The sequence below is a fragment of the Lissotriton helveticus genome, chromosome 5_1 (genome assembly GCF_964261635.1).
Source record: "Lissotriton helveticus chromosome 5_1, aLisHel1.1, whole genome shotgun sequence".
NCBI classification, from domain to species: Eukaryota; Metazoa; Chordata; class Amphibia; order Caudata; family Salamandridae; genus Lissotriton; species Lissotriton helveticus.
The window spans coordinates 1,051,738,689-1,051,759,450 of NC_136065.1; the positions used below are offsets into that span (position 1 = coordinate 1,051,738,689).

The window sequence follows — 20,762 nt, forward strand, 5'->3', positions numbered from 1 at the left end:
CACACCCAGCTCAAGAAAGAAAATGAAACGGCAAGGTCCATGGGGGGCCTTACAATTCAGAGGGATGAGAAGGGGTACCCCGGCACGGAGACCAAACAGAAGGGGAGGAAACCAGCCGGGAACGTCACACCAGACATTCTAGCAGGCGCACCCGGGCCGCAACCAGTCCCAGCAGGGGCAGCAAAAGCAAACCTGGCAGTACCAGCCTCGGGGCCAGTCCTTTTACGGGAGGGCGAATGGACGAGGGCTGACAAGAAGAGTGGGCCAACAGCCCACCTCAAAGTGACTCCGTCACGCCAAGCGAGCCCACCCACACGACCCCTCCGAGGGTGGAGCACAACAAGAGGAAGTTACACGGACCAAACATCGACGAACATGTAACACCAGTAGGAGGCAGGCTAAGACACTTCATCCAGGAGTGGAAGAAGATAACTACAGACAAATGGATATTCAACATCATACAGTTTGGATACTGCATAGAGCTGGAAAAGAAACCACCAAACAGAAATCCGAAAAGGAAGGCGCATTCAGGAAAAGAACTAGTGCTACATCTAGAGGAATCACAAGAACTCCTCCGGAAGGAGTCCATCGAACCAGTTCCATTCAGAGAAAGGAACAAGGTAGTGTACTCAAACTATTTCCTAGTTCCAAAAGTGGACGAAACGCTAAGACCCATCCTGGACCTAAGGTTCCTAAATAAATACATAAAGACCCAAAAGTTCAAAATGACATCCCTCCAAGAGGTCATTCCTCCGATAAGGGACGGAGACTTCATGTCCATCATAGACCTCAAAGATGCCTACCTGCACATCCCCATGAACAGGCAGCACAAACATCTACTAAGATTTACCATCAACAAAGAACACTACCAGTTCACAGCCCTAGCCTTCGGAATAAAGTCCGCACCAAGGGTGTTCACCAAATGTCTTGCAGCCGTGGCAGCGTACCTGCGCAGAGAAGGGATTCATGTATACCCTTACCTAGGCTAATAAAAGGAAGTTCACACAGGACATGCAAGGAACACGCACAGCGGGTCACAGAGACCCTGACAGACCTGGGGTTCTCCATTCACTGGGGAAAATCCTCAATGGAACCAGAGCAAGTGAAGATCTTCCTAGGAGCACAGATCAACACCATACAGAGCAAGGTGTTACCCAGCGACAAGAGAACACTTGCCCTGCTGAAGGAGACACGCCACTACCAGAAGGGGCGAGCTCTGACAGTGAGGACGGCGAGCAAGATCATGGGGATGATGGCGTCCTGCATATACCTGGTCCCCAATATACGGCTCCACATGAGACCATTCCAGGAATGAGTGCAACAGCAATGGTCACAGGCTACAGGAAGTTGGGAAGATCTAGTGGTTGTAACGCACGCAGTGCAGGAGGAGATTACATGGTGGAACAGGGAGAACATAACAAGGGGGAAGCCCTTAACACCACCAACCCCAACGGTGACCATCACCACAGACGCATCCCAGGTGGGATGGGGAGCACACATGAACAAACTCAAAGTGAGGGGTCTGTGGACTCAAGCAGATGCGGTCAGACACATCAACTACCTGGAACTGAAGACCGTGTTCCTCGCTCTGAAGGCATTCCAAAGACAACTGTACAACCAGCGAGTGTTGATACAAACAGACAACACAACAACTATGTTGTACATCAACAAACGGGGAGGAACACAATCTGTCAAACTGTCCAACCTAGCGCAGGAAATATGGAGATGGGCCATCCCACTCAAAATAGGCCTGCTAGCCATACACCTACCAGGGAAGGACAAAGTGGAAGCAGACTGGCTCAGCAGACAGACTTAAGCACCCCACGAGTGGGAGCTCAATGCACAGGAAACACAAAGGCTATTCAGGAGGTGGGGAACTCCGACAATAGACCTATTTGCAACACACGAAAATGCAAAATTCCGACACTTCGCATCCAGGCAACCAGAAGAGCGATCCCAGGGGAATGCCCTATGGATAAGCTGGTCGAAAACATTTTCCTACGCTTCCCCCAACCCCTCCCCCTCCCCCAGCACACCCCTCACCCCATACCACTGATACACAGAGTACTCAACAAGTGCAGAACCAGCAGCATGACACTGATCCTGGTAGCTCCCCAGTGGGCCAGGCAGACCTGGTACTCACAGATAATGGAAATGGCTCAGGGACTATCCCACAAGTTCGGGAAAAGGAAAGACTTACTCTCCATGCAAAACGGAGAAGTACTACACCCAGAGCCAGAGAGCTTCAGCCTAGCAGCATGGCTCCTGAAGACATAGTTTGCACACCTGAGGTTAGATGAGAGCACCCTGCGGGTGCTACGAGAGGCAAGGAGACCTAGCACACAAAGGTGCTATGTGGCAAAATGGAAGAGGTTCACACAATGGTGCAGCAAGAAGAAGCTACACAAAAAGATGACAAGGGAATCAAAGGTGCTAAGATATCTCACGCACCTGCTGAAAGCAAAACTAAGTTCATCCTCGCTAAGAGTACACCTAGCAGCAATAGTAGCCTACACAAGAGGAGAAACAGAGAAGAGCTTCTTTAAATCACAGTTAGTAAAGAGATTCCTGGAAGGGGCAAAAAGGATCGCACCACCTAAGAGGATGCCGCCACCAGCATGGAACCTTAATTTAGTCCTAACAGAACTAAGGAAAGCGCCCTTTGAACCCATTCATAAGGCCTCCCTACAAATGCTGACAATGAAAACAGCCTTCCTGATGGCAATCACCTCGCTGCGCAGGGTAAGCGAACTACAGGCGCTAACGCTACAAGAACCCTGCATCCAAATACACAATGATAGGGTGGTAATGAGAACTGGCCCACACTTTATGCCAAAGGTGGTTTCAAGGTTCCACATCAACCAGACAGTACAAATACCAAGCTTCTTTCAGAAACTGTCAACAAGCGTGGAAAGGGCACTGCACACTCTGGTCGCTAGCAGAGCAGCAATGCACTACATAGAAAGAACTAAAGAGCACAGAAAACAAAGAAGTTATTTGTGTCCTTCGCAAGCAGTTTTCTGGGTAGACCGGTAACAAAGGGAACCATCGCACGATGGATCGCATAAACTATACAATTCTGCCACAGACAGGCAGGCCAAGAACTAGCAGAAGGGGCACGAGCCCACTCTACCAAGAAAAAAGGAGGAACAATAGCCTTCCTGGCTAACACACCCATTCAAGACATATGCCTGGCGGCAACATGGGCTTCAGTGCACTCGTTCACTAAGCACTACTATGTGGATATACAAATGAACAAGCAATCACAAGTAGGACAGAAGGTGCTCCAACATTAATTCAACAACCAACGCTCATCTTCCACCCAGGCGCCACAAACATTACAAACCGCTACAAAGTCTATGCACAGCATAGTGAATCCAGAAAGATTCACGCTGCAAAAGAATAGTTTTTTACCGGTCTGTGTAGTTTTGCAGCTTGAAGGTCTTTCTGGATTCACTAGCGAACCCACCCACCTCCGCCAGAAAGATGAGGCAAAAGAACAAGGTGGAAATACAAGGTCAATGTGGAAAGAGACTCCTTAAAAGGACAAAGCGGGAAAATCACTTACTGAATAAAGAAAAAGAGAACATGACCAGAGGATTCAAAACAGAACACAAAAACAAGAAAAAAGAATCCGAAGATGGCGCCCAAAGGTGGGAGATTCCGCAGGAAGCGTGCCGACGTCACAGGAAGTACACCAAAAGGTGGGACGTCGACTCCCACCTGGGCTACGGGGAAAGAAAGAAAAGACTACGATTCCGGACCCAACCACTAGACCGTGAAATAATGCACAGCATAGTGAATCCAGAAAGATCTTCAAGCTGCAAAACTACACCGACCGGTAAGAAACTATTCGTTACTTCTGTCTATCGTCCCCTAACATGCACATATCGCTCTCCACCGTGAAGCAGAAGATTGCCGGTAACTGTGTCAATGACTCACTAAAGCGAGATTGCAACATTAACTCCTCGTGCGCACTCCTAAACTCTCTCCGTAGGGCATGCATAAAAGAGGGCACCTCCAACCTTAAAATGACAGAATCTTAAGCAATAATTCATCTGTGTGTGTGTGTGTATAAAACATGCCTTTGTTGCTGATCATATGCATTATCTCACTGCAGGATGTTAACCACATGTACTCAGGTACTTTCATGGTGTTGTAATCCACAATACCTGTTGCAGGTGATTTATTCCATAAATTCTGCTTTGCATGCTGCTAGTTACCCCTCAGGATGTGAGAAATCAACTTTTGTTCTTCTTCTAAGAACTCTTTCTTGGGGGCGGAGCACACTCATTAAAGAAAGATCAACTCCGTTGAAATTAGTTATTTTTCATTAAGCAATTTATTATGTAAATTGTTTAGCTGTGAATTTGTACAACAAATCTAGCTCTCTCAATGTGTTTTGGATTAAATCTTTCGCAGGAACTTTTTTATATACCATTTTTCCTAAAGAAAATATGAATGAATAAGCAGTCTATCATTTACATAAGCATTGTATTAATAAAAATGTTTGCCATTTTTTTACGTATTCCAAATTTCAAGTTGTTCATTAAAGTGTCTATGTTTATTGCAGGTAAGTTAGTCTTTCTTATGTAGTTGTTCATATTGTTATGTACCTTTAAGTCCACGTGATGTGCTTATCTCAGCGCTCCACAGATGCACCATTGTCTAGCCTATCTCACTTACCCGGGAGTGGCATTCTTTTTCATTTTAAATGGACGTAAGAATGCAGAATCTGTGGCATTCTGGCTGATGTTTGTTTTTGTTTTATGTTATAGCTCAAAGAGAACTTTGGAAAATGTAATTTGATTATTTCAGTTTTTGTGGCATTTAAATGTTTGTGTGGTTTTTTTTTGGGGTCTTGGAACTACTCAGAAGGTGCAGTTGTGATTAGGGGGAAAAAGTTGTTCCTCATTTAGACCTCAGGGCTACAAACAGCCTAGAGGTTTAATCCAAAATACCTCTTGTTGGGGAAGTATGTCCCCGAGACTCTGCTCACCTTTCTTGTGATTTGGCCAAAATATACTTTAGAGCATAGACTTTCGATCAGATAGATTGTTGAATCTGTATCACAAGTTGATTAGGTATCAATGCAGATTCCCTATCAGGTTGTTGGGTGTTTTGTAGTGTTCTCTTTTCCGGACTGCTTTTTGAAAATTTCTAGTTTAAAAAAATATATATTTTCTCATTTGTGCAGTATGAGAGGTTACATTTGATGTGCTCCAACATTTCTGTTACTCTTGTTCAAGTGCTTCTTTCTGAGTAACATTATTAGATGTTTGTTGTTTTGTAGAGTGACAATTGTATATCTTAATTTTATATTTTTAATTTGTGTAGCATTTTAGCCTCGTATATCTTATAGGCCTATTCTGATTGTCCATTTAACTGGATAGTTTGTATCTTGGAGAAGTTAAGTCATTGTGCGTGCCTGTCGTAACCACAGGATGCCATCAAGTGTTCTTGTTGAGAATAATGCGTATAAACATTTGTTTTGCCATTAAAATAGAAGCAATTATTATTAATGGTGTAATTTATTAGTGATAATATAAATTGGTTTGGATTCTCAACTTCTGGTGAGCAAGCATACTTTTTTCAGTGTTTGTAATCTTTCAAAGGGGTTGGGGGGTGCTATCCAAATTGGTCATTTTAAGAGTAAAGATTATTGCTACATCTATGATTTCTATATCAGTCAGTTTATTTATTCAGGTCTGTTGTGCTCCTGAGTAAAACCATGTACACTTTAGGTATTTGTTGAGGTCAAATACTACATATTTTCTTGGATTTTCCAATGTGGATCTGTTGCCTGCTGTTATTGGTTGTAGAGATGGATCTTTACAATATTGATAGATTATAGTCACATGGAAACAAATGATGGTTGATGATCCAGAAACATGTCCGCTGTGAAAAATGTCTTTGAAATGACTTAGGACTATGTTTGTGTTTACTGTCGAGCTTCCCTCTGGCTTCTGATCTAGCAAAGTAGAAAGACTGTATTCTGAGAAGATTCTAGCTTGGTCTGTCAGGGTCCAGTAGTCTGCAAGGTTATTGTATTTTTTGGGGGACGCGAGAAGATGCTGTTTTCAAGCGTTCCTTTGCTCAAACATAGGCAACTATGTTTGATTGCAGAACTCAGTGTGTATTATTTGTGTGCATTAGTCACAGATTCTAAAATGGGGGGTAGATTCAGGCCTCACAGCAAAGAAGTCTGTTTTGTTGGAATAGTCCATCTTGTGCTACATTTCTGTTTTAATCCTATTTAAGCCTTTTATTTTAATCAAATAAATTGAGACAAATGGAGCAAGCATTGCTATGTTTTCAACAAGTAGTAAACAACAACCTGGACGGACCCAATAAGGGATCCAAAAGTTAGGATGACGCAATGTCATACACAGGATTTTGGGAAAAAAACATTACGTTATTTAGAAGAACCCTCACCCACCAACCTAGTTGGTGTCATGCTTCTTCATCGGGTTCCCAGCCGAGCTGCCGAGTGCAGCCCGGCTGTGCTGCAACGCCTGAATTACAGGATGCTCATTAAATTCCTTTATTCTCGAGTTCTAGGGCACGGTTAAAAACAGGGTGGGGATATTGTGAAGATATGATTGATCTTCTGTATCCCCTTTAAAAGGTTGACATATTTCAGTCTTGACAGGAGGTGCTGAGGCTTTCTTCAGGACCAAAATAAGTGAATTTGTGAGAATTTATCAGCACACGCGCTAAGGTGTGCTGTGGTGCAGTGATGTTACCGTACTTATGGTTCCCACCGTCAGGAATAGTATCTGGAAAAAACAAGGCACAGCATAAAGAAACAAACAAGACATATAAGTTATAACTGGGAGTGATTGTGAATGTGCAGTCACTCCCTCGGACCAGTGACATATTGCTGGCGATTTTCATTCTAGTGCAGCCATCCAGTTAAAGTTATAGATCCACTAAAAAACACTTCACCCAAGGGCATGCAAAGTCATTCAAAGTGAGTATTGTACTTAAACATGCCTCTTATTGAAGAAAAACGTGATGGCACCTGACCCCAGTGTGGGCGGGGCTGGAATAACATGTAACTGTAGTTGCATGCGAGAAGCGCAATGGTGTAGTCCGTGAAGAGAACAAAGCCTACTAAACCTAAAAATGGTGGTTGAGGCAGCCGTAAAAAAATGTTTTAATATGCGGTGGAAGTTGGCATACATACATACATTACAGAGTAGCAGGAGAAAATGGGCTTATGAAAGCTACAGAGAATATGTAGCCATTAATGATCCCGGAGGGGGCGTACTCCTGTTTTCATCAAAACATAATGACAAAAAGCAAAAGTGCCACTTCTCTAACACCAATGATGAATTGGACAGTGTTTCTTCTGAAGTATTTGTTGATAAACCACTGAACAACACAAAGGATGTTTAATTTCGTATTTATGTATATTTCTAAATGGACTTCTTTTAATATTTGTTCAAACATTCCTTAAGTTACAGAAATGCCCAGAATCGCCTGCAGTTTCAGTGACCAGAGGAAGGTTGAAATTGTCTGAGGACACACGGAACGAAAAAGAGGTGGGAGAAAGTACATTCCTACACTTTCTTGTGTCTCACTCTGGATGCTGCTGATCTGTTTGCTGAAACATGTTTTTAATTGACTGAAATGTTTGTTTCTCATTAATGGGTAAATCAGTAAGTTATGCAAGAGAATGATATGTACCAATTTTGAGGTTCCCTGAAGATCAGAAACGCAAGCTAAAAGCCTGACCCTTTTGCGTGTGCAAAGAAATGCTATTCTGTTTTGGGCTTTCCCTTCTGTAATTTTTTCACAAAAGTACTGGGGTCAGACCTTGTAGATTTCTTAAACTACAAGGAAACTGATCTTTATAGGAGAAAAATGAACTCTGGCTGGCATCTTCTGCACATTATCGCCGAGTTATCCTCATGTGGGTGAGAGTATTAGGAGTCAGATCATTTTGTTAGACACTCTCTTCTGACGGTGGTATGGATTATCTCCACTATGACCTCCAAAATCGCAATACAGACATGTATTGGTATTTTGCAACGAACCAATATGTATTATGTGCTAACAATTATTACCATTATCAATACCTACGCTAACCATAGATAAAATAGTATGCTAGAAACATCCCAATCACTTGCCTACCCAATTCGTATAACATCTATGTTCTCCTTCCGCGGGTCCCCATTAATAGTCCTGAGAACACGTGTGTGATCCTTGAGCACTTTAAAAAATATATATATACATATTAAATGCTTTTCATAGAAGTATTTTGAACAGCCTATAAAAATAAAAAATGTGGCCAGTTGTTATCTATTTTCTATAATAAACGAATATATTTTATAAGCAGGAAAAGATCCACTGCAAATAATGGTATATGTGATGACCTGCTCCCTATCAAGATCACCAAGCATGCCCTTCCATCGGGAAGATGAAGACTAGGATGGTACCACTCACTCCAGATTCAGACTACTCTTCAAGACATTTTCACTATTGCTAGCAGTCTTGTCAGCATTAACGCTATTATCTGCATCTCCAGAGCAGATGATCTCCCCAATTTTACTGCTTTCTGAACTAGTTGTGCCCACGCTTAAGTGATTCCGTAACCTGTATTGTCTGCACCTTCAGTGTCCCCTCAACCGGTGCTATCTCCCTGGCCACCTTTGCCACCTCAGTCTCTGTGAACTGAAGGCCTCCTATCTCCGTTCTTGTCTTCTCCACATCTGCGTTCAAAATAACACTGTTCAAGATCTAATCATTGATCAAGATCAACGCAACACTCTAGATCCACTTGTCACACTAGATATCCTAGTCAGACTTACTCTTCGCATTCTTTGTTCTCTTCAGTGATGCAGCAATATGCAACTGCTTATCACCTCCAGAACAGGTTTCTCCTATAGAGGACAAGGCAACTTTCAACGAAGCCTTGGTAAGGGGCACTGTAAAACTCAACATACTCATACGAACAACTCTGCTCAAGACTTCATTGGGCTTTCTAACAATTTACCGCATTTTGTCTGCATGTCCTTTACTTCCTTTTTTCCAGGTCTATTACAACCTGCTGTAGAGCTGTTCCTAGCTTCAGCAAAGTCCGCTCCAATGTGCTTGCAGATGATTACATGCCGACTGAATAAGAGTAATCGTTCCTATAGGCCAGGTGTATCCAACCAGTCGATCGTGAGCTACCAGTAGTCCACAGAATCCTTCAGAGTAGCTCCCAACCTTGAGTTCAATTTTATATAAACAAGTGGTCACATTCTTCTTTTAAAGTTATGGGAAGGCTGTATTTATTTTTCTTTATAATCTTCAGGCTGCAGATAGCAGAGCCTGATCATGTCAGATTTATGACCCAGGGTGTACAGAGGTCATGAACTGAAGCACTGAGATAAATAAATCTTTTTAGAAAGTCCTTGTCAACTCAGTATTGAAGCATGATAACAAAATTATGTTTTTGAATGCTTTTAAATGGAAGAAAATTTCAATGAAGAGTTAACTTAATAATTAAGTAAACTCTTCATTTTAATTGTATCCCATTTCAAAAGGTTGCATTTACCAACAGCAGGCATCTTGCGATCAGTGGCCAGTAGACACTGCCATATTTATAACTGAAAAATACTGTCATCTGTTTTAAAAATTTGAGAAATGTAAAGTGGATAGAAATGTTTCTATGTAACATGGAGTTAATATTTTTCTCCACTTTCAATTAAGCCAATTGCGTCTTCATATTTTATGAAGCATGTTTCTTCACTATAAATTTCTCCTATTTAAACAAATGGCTGTATTTTTCTGTTATAATTATGGCCTTATGTGTCTACAGGCCACTGGGTGTAAGATGCATGCTGTTTATAAATGCAACACTTTGAAATGGGAAGAAATTTAAATGAGGAGTTTTATGGAATCCATATAAACACAGGGTTAACTCTTCAGTTTAATTTTCTCCCATTTCAAGGTGTCGCATTTATACACGGTGGCATCTTGTTCCCATGGGTATCAGACATGGTGTCATATTTATAACTGAAAATACAGCCATTTTTTAAGTGGAAGAAATATAAAGAGCTGAAAATGCTTCCATATTATGAACCGTTTTTTGTACTTTTAATTTCTACCGTTTAAATAATGGTTGTATGTTTGTGTGAAAGCATTTAAGAAGGCCGCAAAAGGTGTGTCCTGTGCCACAAGTACATACAACAGACTCCTTTTCTCCTTTACACATATATCCAATGCATACGCACACATGTTCATTCATCCCCAAGACCACACACTCACTGGCGCACATGGCAGCCTTGTCATAGTTCCCTTAATCAAAGTATTTTGTTCTAACCATAGTCTTTGGCTCTATGGACATTAGGCTAGATTTGATGAAACTGGGTGAAGGGGTGTCTGGTAACATTGCGCGAGTGGCTTGGCCTTCAGTAGCGCACAATGATTTTCACAGTTCAGAAGTAACTCACTGCAGAAAAGGTTGGAGACATCTGCCTTAAAGGCATCTTCCATTTACTTTAAGTGCCCTGTACGGTGTGGGGAGGCCTCGATGTCATGGAGGGGTCCTCAGCAAGAGGGCGAGTTCAGTGTCCTGGGGAGACTTTCAATGTCCAAATGAGGCCTTTAACATCACAGATGTTCTCAACATCATGAAGAGGCCCTTAACGTCTTTGGTAGACATGAAGATGTGTATAAAAAAGTAGCATCCATGCCACACAATAGTCATCCACGGTATTTTGAAGATGACATGTCCAACACTATGGATCTCTCTGTTATTCATTCTGATGCCTTCACTGCTTTTAAGGGCTTGCATTGGGCTGGGTACCTAGTGACAGTTGAAAATAGCATTAAGCGGACAGTATTTATTTAATCCTTTTTTACAGGACATAACTTTTTACAAAGCTATTTTTATGGGTGACTCTTCTCTTCTTAGTAGCAAATGTGCAGAGTTTTGGTCTTCTTTCCCCCAGACTTCTTGAGTTTCACTTTAACCGCTTGACCGCGGCGCGAATTCCGCCGTGGTGCTGGCGGAATAATGAGTGGGCGGGGTTCGGACGGCCTCCCCCAGTCCTCTGCACATGCCCATTGTGACGTCGGACGCCCCCCGAAGGGGTTAATCGCTACCACAGTAGAGGGCCTATTGGACCTTCAGGGGTCACATGTCCAGTGGCGTGAATTGTAGTATGTTGACTGCAGTGTCCACATCAAAAAGACCTTGGCTATGGAAAACAAAATTGATGAAAGTCATTTATGACAGAGGACTACATCATCTAATTGTGTTTACCTAAGAGGCACCCCCACAATAAACTGCACATACGGCCTAATTCAAAAGGATAACACCCAGCGATGCCACTGTAAGCGCGACAGACCCTACTGACACAAGTTCATTGGGATTTTTGAGGTTGAATTTTTACTATAGCCTTCTAACTTATAGTGACTAAGAATCAGCATACCTTAAAAGGTCGTTCATATATTATGTTCCCTTTGGAGTTTCAGCAATTGTTTGGACATTAAATGACCTTCATGAAATTAAAATGCACCTGCTTCATAAGTTAAGACTGAAAATTAACTGGTTAGCCGTTCTGCATGGCTTCGACGATCCATGTTTGTACTTCTTCAAGACATAGGATGGTCTAAAAGCTGGCTGGTTTCTTCTCATTACATGGTGTGGTCCATCAAAGACGATGGGACCTTGAGGTCTTAAAATGTCTGAAGCCTGTTTCATTCTTCAACTTAAGGGTGTGCAATAGAAAACTACGGGTTGTTCTAGAGATCTTAGTGTCACACATCATGCATCCTAAAACAATTTGTTGTCTGTTTCATTTTGCTTCATAAGGCAACTTATAATCTGTATTCATAGATTTGTGACGGATGACTATGGAACACCTTTAGTCAAAACTTTAAAATTAAAATATATAATGAAGTATTTTTTTATTTTTTTACAAAGTGTTTCCCTGTAAGTTTTAAAGAGCAATATTGTCTACGTTGGTGCTTTTATAACCTATTTTTTGTTCACACAAAGCATCTATTGCTATACCTCACAGGTACCGGCTTTAAAACCAAAGGTATTAAGATAAGTCTGATACAGGTAGGTTTAGCATGACCCTTGCACATGGAAAGTTACTAATGCAATGTTTGGTCTGGCCCTGCACCCAGCCCACAGTGGACGGCCCATCCTACTGCACATACCTGATGCTCTGTGCAACCCTGTTGACCATGGGCGTAGATTGCCCCCCTTTTTAAATGTTGTAGTATTTGTGGACCCTCCACCAGCACTTGGGCCTGTTGGACCTTCCTTAGGATTCACGAATCTGGCTACATATTTACCAAATCCACGAAAGGGCCAGCCTAGGCCTATAACGCTTGCCTGGAGTTTGTGGCACCCTCGCAAACCCAGCTTCTAGGTCAGAACCCACCGACATTATTGACTTTTTATAAGAAATGTACACACTTGGGTCCTTTGTGGCTCCCTACATGGGCCACGGGTCAGGGTCTACTCACCCTGCCACCGTCTCTGGACTTTATCCTGCGTGTGTGGCAAATCTCTGCATACTCCACAAGGGAAGCTCTCCGGACACGGTTAAATGGGACTAGATGTGATGTTCTGTACAGCACAGCTTGGCGGACCAAGTATTTACAATTACAAAAAACTTATTTTTAGTTGCATTATTTTATTTAATGCTTTTCTAGGGCGGTTCCGTTCCAATAGCCCTACCGTTCTATGGAGCAAACCCAGAGTGAAGTGCAACAAAGAAGTTAAACTGTGTATCAAAGACAACAATCAGGTTTACAAAACACTTTTTCTTTTCACTACAACATAAAATGTTTGTAAGATCATTCAGAATTATGTCAATTCTTGGCATTCGTAACATTTGTTTTTTCAGTGTGCCAATGCGGAATTCTTTTTTCCAGTGTGCATGTTGTCCTCTCCGACTGCGCCCTACCCGGTTCCTTTTCTTAACCGTTATTTAATTCTTTTTCTTTTCCTTTTTACTTTAGGGGTCTTCCAAACGGACAAAAGTCAAGTTGACGTCTGCTCAAGAGACCTATTTATAAGAGACACTTCAGAATCCAGTGGTAACCCATGTGCGGCAATAGCCATTAATGCAAAGCTGTGAACTCAACATATACTGTGAGAGGACTGAACCTTTTGGACTCAGGAGACCCATAACCTTTTCTACCGGAACTCATTTTAAAGCTATTATTCCTTTTACTGTGATTAATTCACACTGTACGGTTTTTAACCTGTGGAAAATGTGCCTCTGAACTACTGCTTCAGTTTGTAGGAGCAATATTTACACGCCTCGTTTCCTGTGTTAGGTGTTATGTTGAAGTGTTTGCGTAAGCGCTTTGCGTTTCTGTTTTTTTGCTTTAACGTTTTGTTGATGTTCTTCCCAGTCGCCAAATGTGGCGACCTAGTGAATAGGGAATCGCCACTTGTAACTTAATGAAGCTCGCGACGTTTAGAAGCCATGAAGTGTGAAGCTTCGACACAACCATGTGCAGCTTGACTTCCTACACGTCAGATGAGTAAAACTAAGCAGTGCCTCTTTAAAACAATAAACGAGACCTAGTGCCACCGTGTGGCAAGAACAGAGATAGATTTTTTAAAATAATATTTTGGGAAATCGCAGATGTGTGTTGAACGGCCACGTTTGTAGCTCCACTGCTTTCCCCTGGGGTTGTCTTGTCAAAGTATCTGGCGTTTTGGAACATTTAAAATAGGTTTTTCGCGTTTTTCTTATATTATATTCTATTGTATGCTAGAACTGAAAATATGTCGGTAAAACAGCCCAATATCTTAATCCATGCAGACGTGCCTCTTTCTGGCATCAACAGATAAACATCATTTACCATATTGCCAATTTACATACCTGATGGTTCTGGATCACGCACATTTGGTTTAATTTAGTAAACCACCAGAGAGAGCATGGGCTGTGATGAGACGTCGTCTCTTGCTGAATTCGATGTATATCCCTTTGTAATCTTTTTAAAGGAATGCCTATTCCGGAAATGCTGCTGCGGTTACATCCTACTTATTGTGTGAACCCGTTTGAAGGACTCTGATGGGATAAATCGGCTGTGTGTGACTCAAGATGTCTGCGCGGCCTTAAACTGCAAACTCCAATGTCCAGGTTAGGAGATACAGCACGAATGGAAGGCATGGGAAAAGTAAAAGGAAAATGTTAGTGAAAAGGTTGTGTAGGTTTGAACCCTAAAGTGAACAATATTTTCTAATAACCACGGTTGTCTATTGTGTGGTAAATGACGTGTTATGAGAAAGTAGTAGCCGGAAATGTAAGTGTGTTGGTGTGATTAATTGCTATGTGTAGAGCGAGGCAGCTTTTCTCCTTTTAAATCCGGTCTCAAAATTCTCAAAATTGATATCCATGGTCGCAGGCATCTGCATGAAGGTATCGTTAAAATTAAATTGAGGCGTTAAAAGCCATGCTAGTGTAGGTCAGAACCGAAATGGGTCATATGCAATGTTCAAATAATAAGGGGCTTGTTTGTACTAGTTGGCAATACGCTGGAAGTCCTATTTTTATTTTAGATGTGCAGTGTTGCCACGCATGTTTTTTAAAAAATGTACCCTGGAAAACTAGAATGGCACAGCCATATACCTGCACACATACAAACCTAAGTCCCCACACACAATGAGAATGGACAGCGTAGATGCTTCTTCTATCAAATTCTTTTTGAGCCGATGGCATGCCTGTGCTGTGACAGCTTGTGGTTGGTGTCGACTGCATGAACTGGCCAGGAAAAACAGACCATCTAGTTTGATTACCTTATTTCACAGGTTTGATGCTTTGACCTCTAGTAAGTCTACTTAACTTTTCAGAGATGTTCCATGAAATAGGAGTGCTTCCTAGTTCCATACTCTTCTAGCGATACTCTATGGAGCCTGCCATGGTGGACATTTTTACCTCTTTGCACACTGTGCCATTGGGAGAAGGCCACAAATTTGTTCTAGTGTTTGTTTTGTGCAAACCCTATTTTGGGGACAGTCGTATACTTGCTGATTGTGTCAAAAGCAAACGTCAAGTTCAATCACTTACATTCTGTCTCCATAGCCTTCTTGCTGCTGCTCCATGAGCCTACCAAAGTACAAAATAAAGGGATGTGTTACAACCTTTTGTGCTTACAATGACCATAAGGCACAAGAATATCAAACTCTTCCCTTCAGTACCTCCATCCTTTCCACCACACCCAAACTCTCAGGAGTGACGTGCTGTTTGACACGTCAGTGGGGATAAACCTAAAGCATTCATGCCCAATACCAGTGTCAATCAATATGTGTTCAATATCATTTCGCTAGCCAATGTATACGATTATGGAGACAATACTACTCTAAATGTTTAAATAAGACTGTTAAAGACTATTAAAAGCAAACACAGTTTCTTGCCGGTAAGGTCTTGATTGGTCCACCGGTCAAGGTACATTGTCAACAGAGGATGCACTACTATTTTGACTCTTCTAACTTCTTTAGCTCCGTCAATGCACAGAGTCTTAAAACACTCCCATAAGGTCCGTGTTGATCCAAGCACTTCCAGTCCCGTCTGATGGCAGTTTAACTGCTGCTGTGTCTACTTGTCTTCCATTTTATCCTACCAAGTGACAACATACCATTAAGGCCCTGCCTGTGGTCTTCAGTGACAGTGTAAGGAAGAGTGTGCGATAGAGGCTGCGGCAGTCAGTCCGCTCACTCAGAAGTGTACAGATTTTCATTTTGCCCAAGTCTGGCACATACTCATCTCATAGTAAGGTCCCCACCTCTCGAGGAAAGAGCTAGACAAAAAATATTCCACCTCTGTACAGATTGCAGAAGCATACTGTAGGTATATCTGAAGTTGATGAAGTTGAGAGCTAGGCTATTACTAGGGTTGAGAACAAAGTAATAGTTGGGAAAATACAAAGGTTTGATTGATTCCTTTGGGAATGAGGATTCTTTCCCTGACAAAGGGACCTCAGTGCGCGGTAAACATATTTACGAATATCATTCTAATAAACTAGTAATTATCACTATTACAGATATGAAGAAATGTTTTAGAATTTCCCATCATGTGCTCCTAGATAGACAACAGTGTCCCAGGGGTGCCTTTTAAATGTGTTCCCTTTAAACATCAAAGGGATGGTGACACTCCCATTTCTCCATAGCCCTTTAATAGATCACCATTAGTCCATTGTTGTACCTATCTGGTCTATTCTGACACAGTAGCTCAAATCTTTAACATGGAACTTTCAAGTCCTTTCTTTTAAAGCTAGGTTTCTTCAGACAATATCTGAGCTGTATGTTATATGAACAAGCAGGGGCTCAAATTGTATACACTTCTGTGTGGAGCAAGCATTTTGTGCAAGGGAACAGAACTGTGTCTGCAATCAACCTTGTCAGCAGCCACAAAAAGTTAGTGAATGTCTTGGGGACAGCCATCATAAACATAAGGCTGCATGAGTCTATTGAGAAATGCGCATTTCATGCCATTCAAACTTGGGACCTGTAGGTATTCTGAGAAATGTTGTCCCAAAATGACAAAACTTGTGAAATGACCAGCTGGGTAGCTTGCAAAAAGGCTTTATTAGTAATATTCTTCCTAAACCGTGTGATGCAAGTTCATGGCAGTGAAGGTAGTCCAAGCCGCAGCTTGAGAGTGGCTGATGATAAGCAGCATCTACTTGCAGTTCTCCAGTCCTGGTACAATCAGAAGTCACGTTCAGTCCTTTAAACTTGCCGTTCATTCAGTAAGATTGGGCCCATTTCCTTGTGATGCTGAAACTAAAGATGGCTCTGGCTTCACTTGGAGGCAAAGCGTTTAAACAATAGTAATATCATGGGACCCTTTATGTGGTCAGTGATTGTTGAAGTGTGCTACTCAGTTGTGGATACTAATGGTGTACGACCTTCTTTTATATGTACAAGTTGCCATTCTCACTATGTTTGTTCGATGTGGGCTAATTAGCCAAATCGTCTAAACCTATGTTCACATACTTAAACAAAAAATTAAATGTGCATGTGTATATTTTTCCATAGATGGGGGCTAAATGTTGATTGTAAATCCCAGTTCGAGTCTTACTGATGAGTCTTAAAATATTTGTTTTCTATGTGGCCTATAAAACCACTGCTTTCTTTGGATTGAATTGGTTTGCGTGTAGGCCACAGTGACAGATTTCACGCTGTGAATCTGATTTTGGATTGTCTTGTTAGTTTTGAGATTATAAAAAGGCGTTGAATGGGCATGTGTAAGTTTGCAGAAGCCTCACACGTCAGAGCTGCGATTGTAGGTAAAGCTCTGGGTGAAAAGCAATGGTTACCTAATAGGGTGCATGTTTTATTTATTAATATGGGAGTAGTGCACCTTCAAACGAGCTGTCGAGCGACAGCTGTGGGTGGTGAAGCGTCTCTAGTGTTTAGCTTGTTTTATGTGTCAGTGTCACTGTAAATAACGTGTTTGCAAATATATTTATTGCTGCTAATGCTCAACTCTTGGCTTGCTATTTATTCATTTGTTTGTTAGAAGCGATAGTGCTTGAGGTGATTTGCAGGTTTTAGGATCCACTTTGGTTGCTGTGTTAAATGGGCAGTATTGACTGCAGTTGTGTGAAATGTCTCCTAAAGACCTTTAAATACAACATTCGAAAGAGCCTGAGTGGGCAAAGATACATTATAAGGTATTCAGTATTACTGTCGCAAGGAGGTTATCCACGTACCTCTGCACTGTCCGCAAAGCTAACGATATGCTCGCCGAAGATCAAAATGTTAGTTAGGGCTTTAGATACGACAAACATAGACTTCAAATACTATACAGGTTTTTTTTTTTTAAATATTCATGTTGACAGAAACACGCCAGTGCTCCGAGTGAGGCCGCAAATGTACCCTTATCTGGATTTAAAGCAGTAGGGAGTACTGAGAAAAGAAGCTATTTTGTAAATTAATAGGAAACTGGGCGATTTAATTCTTTTTTTATATGTGCTTTATACCAAAGTGTGGCTTATATGCCATTCTGTTTCAAAGAATCATTCAAGCGAGGGGGATAGATGTATTAATGATTGGGATTGTCATCACTTCTACTGATGCTAGTTGCTGGTGTAGAGTCACAAATATGCATTTTTATGCTGACTGGCAATATATCCTATGCAGCTGCATATGTAGGACTGTCATTACGTACTGACAATTTGCTGACTTCGCCATTTTGACTCCCAAGTGGAAGTCTGTCCTACGCGAGTGTTTCACAAGCACTTGCACCGGACAGTTCTACATGGCAAGTAAGAAAGGATCTTCGAGGTCAGAGAAGACAATGCACACATTCTACCGTGAAGTTGCTTCAGTACAATTGTTTTGAAGGTAGATCAGTCTGATAAAATGATTCTGCTAAACTTGCCTAATTAAGAACTTCTACCTGTTTAGACAAAAGATTTCTAATTTTCATGTTTTTGTACATGTGAAATGCTACTGTAAAAATGTTATATATTTTTAATTTTATACTAAAATCTTGTAACATTCTCATATTAAAATCTGCCTCAGTTTCCAATGGGCCTTCATTGATTTCTTTTATTGACTCAAAACTGTCTGGCGTGTAATACAACAGGAGCAACTTTTCTCTGGTGAATAGAGCTCCTTCAGCCCAGGACGAGTGATCATGTGCAACACATACTGCAGTCTGCAGCAGGAAGCTTAATAACACTTGTCAAGCTTAGGTAAACAATTGCCATATAGGCTTCTAGTTACTGTTCAGGATTCTTTTGATTCTTTGTAGTAGTGTATAAGGATGGTGCAAAGTCAACGGCTAGGTACACTTGAGAAGACGCACACCATCTAGGTGACGGAAGATTATGACCTAAAAGTCCCACTATCTGGTATGTACTGAGCCGAACATACGGATATTTCTACAAAAAAGGAATTCAGACCTTGTTTGGTCTCTCCTAATCATCTTCAATATTGAGGTATTAGGACAGGGGCTAGCACCAACTGTTGCTTTCCAAGCGATAGCAAACATCTGTCAAAGTTATTCCCTGTCTGGGTCTGAAGGGGGATGATCTGCCACCATTTGTTTCAAATGAGACAATTCTACAAAGGAAACAAAGGCTCATTGGACCGGCCTTCATCTCCCTTCTTAGCCTACTATACATTGTAGGGCACTCTGAGAAAGGTAATTAGAGATACTGTATGGTAATGAGGGTTGTCGCAATTACTGCTTCTCTAGGCTGTTGATGGTGGCTGATACTGATGACAGTCACTTTACAAATATGTTTATGTGGAAACAGCAAGGTATGTGCTTGCCTTTACAGAGATAAATGAACATCTACTTCAACTGAGACTGTTCTGTCGCAGATTCATCATCTCTTCAAATATAGGTGCAGGCACAGACCGAAGTCTAAGGGCTCACAGCGAAGCAAATGCATGTCAGTGGCAGAAGTGTTACCACTGATACCATGTGCCCATGAGAAAGCCATTGATACGCCTTACCACAGTAAAAAAAAATTCTGAGTGCCACAAAGTCTACTCAAACTTCTTCAGCACTGGTTCTTTCATATATTTAGATGCTTGAATCATTCATTGGTATGCTTGGGATACTGATAATTTTAAATAGCAGTAAACCGTGTTCGAATGGTCAAAGGCCTGAACAACAGTGTTTGTTTAGTATCAAATCCACTTTATTTGAAACAACCCAAACTTTAGCCTGTGAGGTGGAAGTGCTGGGCTCTCTTATCCCCTAGAGGTCACCATGCTCGGACCCCTCAGAGGGAGGGAGTCCCCAAGAAGAGCTGTGCTCTAACCTCTTTGATCTTCTGATACTTCACTGGACTTGAACCAACCCAATCTTCAGCTTTCAGAGTACTGTAAATTATTTTGGAAGTAATTCTGGGGTCATCTCCTTTATTGCCGGGTCCTTTTCCACGTGACCACCTGTCATCATGACAGACCAGGATCACCCCAAAATTCTGCTCAAGCTGTGGACAGGAAAAAACATACACAGAGGATCCTCATAAGCAATGTGCTAACTGCCTTTAAATAGCTCACAAAACTTCATGCTGCAACATTAATAAAACCTTACCATCCGATAGGAGTGTGAAAGGAGGGTGGTACTTTGCCTGCTTGAGCGAAAAAAGAAATTCTCCCCCTAAAGGTGAATGCGCCCATTCCTGGGGATGATTCGGTGAGAAGTATTCCATCAAAGAACTTCCCTGAAGGTGGCGCAAAAAAGGAAACGTGGAGTTTCCAGAGCTGGGCTTCTTCTTTAAAGTGTTTGCAAACACCTCCTCAAATGAAAAGCTGGAGTTTCCTCCTAAATATACTCCAGAAACTGTGACTATCAACCGGAGCAAAAAAGTGCACAAAAATACACATTCCTTGAAGTCCTGACAGAATTGGCATCCTGGCTAACACAGACCTCTCATCAATGACAAGGAAGACTTCTCCGTTGGAGACAATCCCATCTATTGCATTTCAATTGAAACTTCTTATACAGGCCTCAAGAGATCCTCGTTATCCATCAAATCCTGGTTGATGGTACCTTCAACCCCTCAAGACTATTGTCCACCAGCTCAAGGACGTATTATCATCCTACTGTCCACAGTTTCCCTTCACCGTAGACCGTAAGACCAGCATTGACGCCTACCACTGCAGGGATGACACCTTCGGTTGCCTCCTTAACGCCACCATCATTGACAGAAATGTAAATTCTTGCCAACATATCACCATTAAAAGGGACCGTACATCTACCAGTTCATGTATTAGAATCTGAAATGAAGGTGGATGTCAGTGACCATGAGAACGCCTTGGATGC

General features: G+C 41.8%; 1 protein-coding gene across 4 annotated transcripts in view; it reads left to right on the forward strand.

The window, feature by feature from the left end:
- The window catches only part of ARHGAP19 (Rho GTPase activating protein 19), a 368,551-nt gene extending 350,045 nt beyond the window's left edge, over positions 1-18,506 (forward strand). For 3 of the 4 annotated variants that reach the window (XM_078643585.1, XM_078643586.1, XM_078643587.1), the window contains 2 exons: positions 7,464-7,547; positions 12,976-18,506. In XM_078643585.1, coding sequence (XP_078499711.1) covers positions 7,464-7,547; positions 12,976-13,032 — 141 coding nt within the window. In that variant the 3' untranslated portion in view covers positions 13,033-18,506. The remainder of the gene's footprint in view (positions 1-7,463; positions 7,548-12,975) is intronic. The other variant, XM_078643588.1, reaches the window with a different exon arrangement.
- Positions 18,507-20,762: the final 2,256 nt, after the last annotated feature.